We start from the raw sequence: 11,479 nt of genomic DNA, 5'->3' as shown, positions 1-11,479 counted from the left end.
GCCTCGATCCTTAAGTGGTGCATCACTTAAATATTAAACCAGACATCAAGCCTGTTAAACAACAACAAAGGCGATTTTGGCCCTAAATTATGGAAGCAATTGAAGCTAAAATCAAGAAGCTTATTGAGTCGGGATTTATTCGCGAAGAGCAACATACTGACTGGGTGACCAACATTGTCCCTGTTCTAAAAAAAAGAGAAGGTTCGAGTGTGCATTGACTTTCGAGACTTGAATTCGGCTTGTCCTAAAGACGATTTTCCTTTACCCATCACGGACGTTATTATTGACAATACGTGCTGGTTTGAAAGGATGTCTTTTATGTGGATTCTCAGGGTATAACCAAATCAAAATGTATTCTAATGATGAAAAGCACACGTCCTTTCGAACACCTTCGGGGATATACTGCTATACAGTAATGCCCTTTGGATTGAAGAATGCCGGTGCTACATACCAATATGCCATGACCTCCATTTTCCAAAGATATGTGCGGAAGACTGTAGAATGTTATGTAGATGACTTGGTCGTTAAAAGTCATGACAAGGGAAACCATTTAAACGACTTGAAAACAATGTTCGACCTCACGCGGACACATCAACTTAAGATGAACCCGACCAAGTCATTTTTAGGAATGGCTAGTGGTAAATTCCTTGGGTTCGTGGTCACAGCTAGCGGAATTCGTCTTGACCCGGACAAAGTCAAAGCCATCCGAGAGCTGCCACCTCCTAAAAATCTCAAAGAGCTTCAGGGTTTACAAGGAAGATTGGCATACATTCGCAGGGTCATTTCTAACCTATCAGGCAAATGTCAACCATTCTCAAGGCTAATGAAGAAAGGGGTATCATTTGTGTGGAATGAAGCTTGCTAGAAAGCATTCGAGGAGATTAAGCAATATCTCTCCAATCTGCCTGTATTGGTTGCACCGAAGTCAGGTAAACCTTTCTTGATATACATCCGGGCTACAGATCATGCATTGGCAGGACTCTTAGCACAAGATGATGAAAATGGCCATGAGCAAGCTGTCTACTATCTCAGTAGGACTTTATCAGGTGCTGAACCTCCTTATCCTCTTATTGAGAAAGAATGTTTGGCACTGGTCTTCATGGTTCAAAAGATGCGATATTATTTAGTTGGACAAACCATACATATCATTTCCCAGATTAATCCTATTCGGGTATTTATGACACAGCCTAGCACGTTGAACTGGCGACTCGCTAGATGGGCATTGTTGCTTTCCTAATATGATATTCATTTCAAACCTCAAAAGATAGTGAAAGGTCAAGCTATTTGTGACCTTATGGCTAACCATCCATTGAAGGGGAAGGTAGAATTGTATCAGGACATATCAGATGAGACATATGAAGCCAATGTTGTTTCTAAAGAGCAGGTAAGGCAACTATATTTCGATGGTGGGGGAAGAGCAAGCCCTACTGGTCGGGTTATTACCGGAGTGGGGGTAGTGTTTATCTCTTCACAAAATTAGGTGCTACAACGGGCCGTTTCTCTAACAGAGCCATGCTCTAATAATATAGCCGAATATAATGCTTTGTTGGTTAGCCTTGATATAGCTAGACAGCTGGAGGTGAATGATGCGGCATAAACATGTACCAAAAAGGTTGTAAGTGCACAATCGTGTCAAGTTATAGTATTTAAGATATCGATCCCACGAGGAAGGTGTTTTGTAGGAGAAAATATGAAATCGGTTCTTATGTTGTGTGCGTGACAAGTAGGAGTGATAAGTGAATGTGATTGTGAAGAGATTGAGAGAGTGAAAATGGTATGTAAGTAGGTGCAAAATGTAAGTGAGAATGGATGTGAAAAAAGAATGAGTATGATCAATAAGGTGAGAAGGAAAAATGAATAAAATCAAGAAACAAATAAAAAAATCAAGAATGAAGAACAAAATTCTAGAATAAAAGAAAATACAAGAAATTAAAGATGGTGGATTCAATTATAGATATGGGTAATCTAAAATTGAACCCACTTCTTAGAAAATGGTGATTCCCTAGAGGGTTCTAGCCTAAAGGCGAATCAAACAAAATAAAAATAAACAAAAAGAAAAACTAAACCCAAGAGGGTTCTAGCCTCAAGGTGAATAGTGCAAGAAATTAAAATCTAACTACAAAATAAATTGCAAAATCTAAACTATAAAATAAATTGCAAAAAGAAAATAAATCTACTCTATATGCATGAATATAAATCTAATCTATGAGCATGAAATAAATCTAAGGCAAGAGGGTTCTAGCCTCTTGGCTATTTAACAAGAAAATAAAATCTAACTACAAGCATAGAAAAAAATCTAAACTAATAAGCAAAAAGAAATAAAAGAGAAATACAAACCTTCAAATGATTCTCCATCTTCATCTTCATCTTTATCATCCAACAAAGAGAAAAAGAGAAAAATTTAAAGTGGTGAAAAAATTATTATTATTAATTGCAACAAAAAGTTATAATTTTGGAAGGATTAATTGCAACAAAAAGTTATAATTTTGGAAGGCCTTCTCAATTAAGAGTAGCCCTCCTCTCCAAAAGGAGTTATAAAAATTTTCACACCCTTAACCCCTCACTCTCTACCCTAATTTATAGTAATCTTCAATGAATATTAGCCATTGGATTTGTCTTGAGCCCCAAGCAAAGCAATCTCCACATTTAAATTTGCTTTTTGTTCTTCTCTAGCCCAACATAGGAGGCCCATATGATTTATTTGATTTTCAAAGATGAAAATCCCCAACTCTTACAGCAGGTCCGGTCCATGGAGATTTGATTTTCAAAATTAAATTTGTAGCCCACATGGAGATTTGAATCTACAGCAAAGTCGGCCCAATGGAGCTTCAAAATTAAAAGCTAAGTCCTTATCAGGTCCAGCCCATTGGAGTTTGAACATGTCCGGCCCAATTTGAACTTCCCATTTGATTTTTTTGTGATTCAAAGCTGCAGCACCCAAAGCCAAGACCAGCAGGTCCGGCCCATTGTTGTTTGCAGCAATCAAGCCCCCAGGTCCGGTTTCCATTTGATTTTGAAAATAAAAAAAACAAAGTCCGGTCTCCTAAGTCCGGTCATGAGGTGTGATGATTTGTTGATGGGCTTGGGCCTTCAAAGAGCTTGATTTTGTGGCTTCTTCTTGAGCATGATGTGCATGAGGGCTTGGGCCTTCAAAGAGCTTGATTTTGTGGCTTCTTCTTGAGCATGATGTGCATGAGGTCTTTGTTTTTTTTTTTTTTCTTAGAGCCATCATTTGCTTGATGGGCTTCCAACCTTTCAATCATAGGCTTCTAAAATGCTGCAAAATATAGAAGAGAGATTTTTAAGGGGTTTTTACATTTAATAATATTTATTTATATTTTCATTCATTTATGTGGAAACTAAGCTAACAACAATTATTAATGGTATATTTATTCATGTAAAATAGATAATGAGGGTATAAAATTATAATAAAATATGATTATCAAATACCCTTCTTGGCTTTGTTAGCAATTTGATCGATAATTTGCCAACCACATTCGTGGAATCGCGGTTGTATTTAGCGCATACAACAAGCCTTTAAACCCCTAGGTTACCCTAGTGGACGAGTTGTAGTCTCGTGAGGGTTTGCAGTGAATATACCCACAAAATTCGGTCAACTTGCCAAATTAAAGAAGTCAGTAAATAACTAAATTCACTTGATAACTTTTAGATAATCTAATTGGAGCCAGTTATCACTCAAGAAAACATTTTTATATATAACTCTAAGGTATATTTTCAAGAAAATCTTCTCATTGTAGCAATACAAAACCAAGCCAAATTTAGAAATTTAATTTAAAAGTTTTGAAAAGAACATGCTAACTCTTTGTTTTAAATAATTTTTAAGTTGCTTGATTTAAAATATTTTCCAAGACCATATATACAACTATAAAACATTTATTAAATTTTTTTTTAACTCTTTCATCCTTCGTGATTTTTTTTCTACTTTAACGGGCTTTCTAAGTGACCTTTTAAAGAGTTTTGGGCCAATGGATCCTAACCCAATTGGGCTTAGGTCGTTAAGTATGGAAATACTCCTTGGGCTTAATTACTCGGTCAGCTTAGGCTTTATAAGATAGAATCACCTAGAATTCAAGAGTATTATTTTTTTTCTTTTTGGTGCCCATTTTTCGCACTCTTCTTTTGCAATTTTTTTTTGTATGTATATATATTTTGAAAATATTGTAAATCAAGACACTTTGAAAAATTATTTTCAACTCAAAGCTAAGCATGCAAAAAATTCATTATTTTAAATAAAAGTCCAAGTTAAGGCTTAAGTAAAGTATACTATTTTGAAAATCATTTCTTAAGAAATTTATTTAGAGTTATCATAAAAGGTGAACTTACGTAAATAACCAACTAAGGATTAGAAAATTTCAAATTTATCAAATAAATCAATTATTACATAACTCTATCAATTTGGCAAGTGACGATATTTTTATAAATTTTTTTTTAAAGAAAAAGGGAAAAAATGTAACTAAAAATGTAAAATAAAAAGTATATATATATATTATAAGAAAAAGGGTAAAATAAAGAGAGAGAAAATAACTAATTCCCAAATACCCCCACACCTAAACTTTTGCATTGTCCTCAATGCAAACTCTATGATGCATAAGTAAAGCAGATAAGAAGTGAAGCACTTACATTTGGTCGGCTGATAAAAATCTACGACTACCTTTGGTCTGGGGAGGATGAAATCAAAAATTTATTCTTCTGTTTTTTTTTCTCTTTTTTTCTTTTTTTTTAACAACTGAACAAGAAACTCTCAAATGAGAGATGAATAAATTCTTTGTATTATTCTGAAATAAATAAACAATGTAGAATGAGATATTCAACATGAAGAGTTCATGTTCTACATTGAATCCTACCTTATTGCTAAAAATTCTTCCCCGGATTTTAAACAAATTAAGAATGATATAATAAATAATGTAAATTTCCAAGCATTTCGGGGTGTTCAGTAATTCTTACAACAAAGTAAGGTAGGTATTATTGGTGTCATGCATTTTACATTTCTTAATGAATTTAGACTCTTGTACTGTGAAGTTTTGTTTTCTAACAACCAATTCTTCTGTGAAGTTCTGAAAATTTGGTTGTTGATTATTCTCTAAGAATCTAAGTTCATCAAGAAAGAGTTCTTTAAAATTTAATTCAAAGCAACAAATATTTAACACAGTTTTATTATTCTCAAGGACCTGATCTGCTTCTTCTAAAAACTCTAACTCTTCATCAAAAATTTCCTCAAAACTCAAATCAGACTCTTCTTCTTCTTCTTCTTCTGATCTTTCCTGAATGTAGTTTATTTCTAGAGGCTGATTATTTGGTTGGTCCCCTGGATTAAAAATGTTAAGATTAGCAGTCAAATTCCCAAAGGACAGCTTCATTTGACCAGTTCTACAGTTGATGAGAGCATTAGAAGTGGCTAAGAACGGTCGTCCTAAGATGATAGGTGTCTGTCCTTTGAGATTGAAAACAGGCTGTGTTTCCAAGACTACAAAATCTACTGAAAAAATAAAATCTCCAACCTTAATCAGAACATCCTCTAACTCACCCATAGGGACCTTTACAGATCTATCAGCCAACTGCAAGGTGCATTTGGTTGGGTTCAGTACACCTAGACCCAATTGCTGGTAGACTGAATATGGAAGCAAATTAACACTGGCCCCTAAGTCTAAAAGCGCCTTATCAATGTGAGTATTACCAATGATACATGAAATGATGGGGGAACCTGGATCTTTACGTTTCAAAGGTATGGGATTTGACAGCATTTCACTGATATTGGCGGCTAAAAAGACTTTCTTTGGAACATTTATTCTCCTCTTCTTAGTGCACAATTCTTTTAAAAATTTAGCATAAGATGGAATTTGTTCAATTACATCTAAGAGAGGAATGTTGACCTTAACCTGCTTGAATGTCTCTAGGATTTTCTCCTCCTGAGGAGAGTGTTTCCTAGACCTGAGTCTATCTGGAAAGGGAGCAACCGGTCTAAATCTATCAAAAGCAGGCTCAGGTTCGGGTTCAGGTTCTTGGTCATCTGAGGGGAGTGATTGTTGAATAGATTCATCAGAAGAAGAAGGATTTTGTATTGGATCAGAAGTTTGACTTGGAGGAGTTCTCACTTGATTATCGACCTGTCTACCTGACCGAAGTGAATGGATTGTATTCACTTGAGCTTCATAGGATGAACTGCATCCTGTGATATTAGGGTTGACCACGGGTTGACTCAGAAATTTTCCTTTCTCTCTTTCACTCGCGGTACTAGCTAGTTGACCAAGTTGGGATTCTAATCTAGCTATAGCTTGAGTGTTGGAGTTGAGCATTTGTTCTAATCTAGCTATAGCTTGAGTGTTGGAGTTGAGCATTTGTCCAGTTGATTGCATGAAGGAATTTAGAGTGCTAGACGTTTGAGTCAACATATTCGTGGTTTGAGTAGAGACCTTAATTATGGGAGACGTTTATCCTGATCTGGATTGTGAGGAGTCTGAATTACAGCTTGATGAAGAGGAGACTGATTTTGATACGGCAGATTGGGTTGTTGAAATTGTGAATAAGAATTGAACGGAATTGTGTTTCCCCTAGAAAAATGTTGGGTCGAAGCGGGAGTGAAGTTTTGAGTTCCGGGAGAATTTCCTTGATTCCATGTAAAGTTGGGATGATTTCTCCAGCCTGGATTATAGGTTGGAGAAAATGGATCATTTCTAGGGTGCTGGAATACAGCGTTCATCTGTTCTAATGTATTGTTATTTCCTAGGAGAGGACATTCCTCTGAAACGTGGGTAGGAGACTGACAATTATGACATCTTAAGGCAGAAACATGATTGATTTGAGCTGGAGCTCGTTCCTTAATTTCTAAAGCTTCTAACCTCCGCAGAATTGTCGCCATCTTCGCTTCAGAAGCAATGTTTGACTCCAAGGAAAGACCACTAGACTTAGAATGGGGAACTGATGAAACCATGTCAGCACAGTGTTCCCATTGCATTGTTTTTTCAGAAAGACTCTCCAAAAACTCCCAAGCTTCATCAGCATTTTTCCTCATAAAATCCCCGTGGCACATTGATTCTAAGGAAGTTTTTGCAGAATAATCTAATCCCTCATAAATTATTTGGCACAATCGCCATTTCTCTAAACCGTGATGAGGACATTGGATGAGAAGATCTTTAAATCGGTCAAAATACTTCCAAAAAGGTTCTCCCGGGATAATTTTAAAGTTTTGAATGCTGTTCCTAAGCTTTACCGTTTTATGAATAGGAAAAAATTTCTTAAGAAAAACGGTGACAAATTCATCCCAAGTTGAGATGGAATTTGTTGGTAAGCTGTACAGCCATTTTTTAGCTTTATCCTTAAGAGCAAATGGAATAAATCTAAGCTTAATCGCATCTTCGGTTAATTCTCTCATTTTAATCATAATACACACTTCCTCAAATTCCGAAATAAAAATATATGCATCTTCTGTTTCATTACCAAGGAATTTGGGAAGCATGTTTATGTATTGCGGTCTAAGCTCAAAATTTATCCCATTTTTTTCGGGGAGCCTAATGCACGAGGGGATTACATTCCTAATAGGATAGCACATATCATGAAGAACGGGTGGATTAGGATGCTCCATTACTATGATTGGTTCAAAGCGAATTAATCGACGTGTATTATCCCTAATCCACTGTTGCATACACCAAAATATTTCTTTTTATTTTTTTTAAAGAGAAAAAAAAATAGTTTTTTTTATGAGAAGAAAAGGTTAAAGAAAAATCCTAACTAAAACAAAATCAAAACAATCACTTTTCAATCACTCTAATTCTAGGGTTTAGCCTAATTCACTAGACCAGCTCCTAACCAAAAACTCCTATAGTGAAAAGATAAAAGTTTTACCCAGGTAGTTAGCCAGGTAAGGATAGTACTAGAGGGTGATCAAAGATCAATTAAGTACCTCTTTCCTTGCGGAGCGCTTTACGCAACCCCTAAACCTTGCCTTAGACACCAACTAATCTGAGAAAACTTAAATCAGTTCACTTAAGGATTTTTTTTGTTCCTTATTGAGCTCGAATCCTTAGGGGCCAACGTCTAATGAGTTTTATTAGGCTTGGGTTTGTGAAGTGAGGAATTAGTGATTTTTGGGCTAAGGAAAGGGTGATGAAATACCTTACCTTATCTTGATTATGGGGTTTTGCCCTTAAAAGTATTTTTAAGTGTGTGCCAAATCAAGATGCTCAAATCACTTGGTGAATTCCTACTATCAATATGAAATGCAACCCTATGAATTAAAAGCAACTTAAAAGGATGGAAAAGAAAAATTCTTTTTTTTAGGGTTAACAATCAAACAAATGAGAAGGGGAGAAATTGTTTGAATTTATTATCTTATTAGTAAATGTCAAAGTGGAGGGTGAATTTTATTATGGTCAACAAAAATAAAATCTCTTTTTTTTTAAGTCCTAATTGTCTCTAATTGTGAAGAAGTAGCTAAATGGTGGAATTAAAAACTAGAAAGAAGACTTACCTGAAAGCAAATCTTCAAATCCTAGCTCTCCAATCCGCGATCTTCAAGCTCCAAGCGTTTCCTTCACAAAAAACACACAAGTTAAAGAACCAAAATAATTAAAACCGACTTAAGCACCTCCCCAGGCAACGGCGCCAAAAACTTGATGCGGCATAAACATGTACCAAAAAGGTTGCAAGTGCACAACCGTGTCAAGTTATAGTATTTAAGATATCGATCCCACGAGAAATATGTTTTGTAGGAGAAAATATGAAATCGATTCTTATGTTGTGTGCGTGACAAGTAGGAGTGATAAGTGAATGTGATTGTGAAGAGATTGAGAAAGTGAAAATGATAGTGTGTAAATCGGCACGAGATATAAGTGAGAGTGGATGTGACAAAGAATGAATATGATCAATAAGGCAAGAAGGAAAAATAAAAATAAAAATCAAGAATAAAGAAAATAAAATTCAAGAATAAAAGAAAATGCAAGAAATTAAAGATGGTGGATTCAATTATAGATATGGGTAATCTACAATTGAACCCACTTCTTAGAAAAGGGTGATTCCCTAGAGGGTTCTAGCCTAAAGGCGAATCAAACAAAATAAAAATAAACAAAAAGAAAAACTAAACCCAAGAGGGTTCTAGCCTCAAGGTGAATAGTATAAGAAATTAAAATCTAACTACAAAATAAAGTGCAAAATCTAAACTACAAAATAAAATTGCAAGAATTAAATGCAAGAAATTAAATCTATTATCTACTCTATAAGCATGAAAATAAATCTAATCTATGAACACGAAATAAATCTAAGGCAAGAGGGTTCTAGCCTCTTGGCTATTTAACAAGAAAATAAAATCTAACTACAAGCATAGAAATAAATCTAAACTAATAAGCAAAAAGAAATAAAAGAGAAATGTAAACCTTCAAATGATTCTCCATCTTCATCTTCATCTTCATCATCCAACAAAGAGAAGAAGAGAAAAATTTAAAGTGGTGAAAAAATTATTATTATTAATTGCAACAAAAAGTTACAATTTTGGAAGGTCTTCTCAATTAAGAGTAGCCCTCCTCTCCAAAAGGAGTTATAAAAATTTTTACACCCTTAACCCCTCACTCTCTACCCCTATTTATAGTAATCTTTAATGAATATGAGCCATTGGATTTGTCTTGAGCCCCAAGTAAAGCAATCTCCACCTTTGAATTTGTTTTTTGTTCTTCTCTAGCCCAACATAGGAGGCCCATATGATTTATTTGATTTTCAAAGATGAAAATCCCCAACTCTTACAGCAGGTCCGGTCCATGGAGATTTGATTTTCAAAATTAAATTTGCAGCCCACATAGAGATTTGAATCTGTAGCAAAGTCGGCTCAATGGAGCTTCAAAATTAAAAGCTAAGTCCTTATCAGGTCCAGCCCATTGGAGTTTGAACAAGTCCGGCCCAATTTGAACTTCCCATTTGATTTTTTTTTGATTCAAAGCTGCAGCACCCAAAGCCAAGACCAGCAGGTCCGGCCCATTGTTGTTTGCAGCAATCAAGCCCCCAGGTCCGATTTCCATTTGATTTTGAAAATAAAAAAAAACAAAGTCCGGTCTCCTAAGTCCGGTCATGAGGTGTGATCAATTGTTGATGGGCTTGGGCCTTCAAAGAGCTTGATTTTGTGGCTTCTTCTTGAGCATGATGTGCATGAGGTCTTTGTTTTATTTTATTTTTTTTCTTAGGGTCATCATTTGCTTGATGGGCTTCCAACCTTTCAATCATAGGCTTCTAAAATGCTGCAAAATAGAGAAGAGGGATTTTTAAGGGGTTTTTACATTTAATAATATTTATTTATATTTTCATTCATTTATGTGGAAACTAAGCTAACAACAATTATTAATGGTATATTTATTCATGTAAAATAGATAATGAGGGTATAAAATTGTAATAAAATATGATTATCAGTGAAGCACTTAGAAGCATCTGGCAACTCACAACTCGTCGTTAATCAGATGAAGGGAGAATATGAGATTAGAAATGAGGATCTCATCCCTTATCATACAGCAGCGATCGCATTGGCTGAATCTTTTGAGGGTTTCTACATTGACTATGTACCCCATCTCAAGAATACTTATGCCGATGCATTAGCATCGTTTGCGGCCACATTAGCTCAACCTGAAGGAGCTACTCAACAAATCACCGTGATGAGCAAACATTTGTTCAAGTCAAAGTATGCATTGCAGATCAACGTGATTGAAGATGAGCCTACAATGCTCGAACCTAAAGATTGGCGATTTTCGATCATTGATTATGTCTTATATGGATTATTACCTGAAGACATCAAGGAAAGAAAATCATTCATAGATGAGCACCTAGATTATATTACGATTCCCAATCCCAGATTTTATACTAAAGGTCGTATGACGGACTATTGCTTCGCTGTTTATCAAATAGAGAAGCAAAAGAAGCTCTTAAAGAAGCTCATGATGGCATCTGTGGGGCTCATTAGCCTGACCCTAAATTGTGGGATCAACTACGCAGATTAGGTTATTACTGGCCTAACATGGTACATGACGTTGTTGCTTATGCTAAACGATGTCACGCCTACCAGATACATGCTAACTACATGCATCAACCGCCCGAGCATCTTCACCCGCAGCCACTTCATGGCCTTTTGAAACATGGGGTAGGGACATCGTTGGCCCAATAACCCTACCCTCTTCCAAGGGACATCGTTTTATTTTAGTGATAACCGATTACTTCTCTAAATAGGCAGAAGCAATCCTGTTAAGAGAAGTTAAGACGAGTGATGTTGTTAAAATCTTAAAACATCACATCATATACAGATACGGCATTCGGAGGCGTATGGTCTATGATAACGGGCCTCAGTTTGTTAGCCAAGCCTTCACTCGATTCTGTGATAAATTCAGGATTAAGAATTTGGCTTCAACAGCTTATAACCATGCTGCTAGTGGACAAGCATAAGCTTTCAACAAGACAATTGTCAGAATTCTCACTAAGGTAGTTTCGACGAACA

General features: G+C 35.7%; 1 protein-coding gene across 1 annotated transcript; it reads left to right on the top strand.

Moving 5' to 3' along the window:
- On the top strand, positions 416-10,988 carry LOC109826702. Its single transcript, XM_020393722.1, has 4 exons — positions 416-797; positions 963-1,102; positions 1,265-1,384; positions 10,413-10,988. The coding sequence occupies exons 1-4, from the start codon at positions 416-418 to the stop codon at positions 10,986-10,988; spliced, it is 1,218 nt and encodes a 405-aa protein (XP_020249311.1).

Source organism: Asparagus officinalis, chromosome 10, assembly GCF_001876935.1.
Source record: "Asparagus officinalis chromosome 10, Aspof.V1, whole genome shotgun sequence".
NCBI lineage: Eukaryota > Viridiplantae > Streptophyta > Magnoliopsida > Asparagales > Asparagaceae > Asparagus > Asparagus officinalis.
Note: the sequence above shows the minus strand (reverse complement) of the source record. Positions and strands in the feature narration are given on the sequence as shown.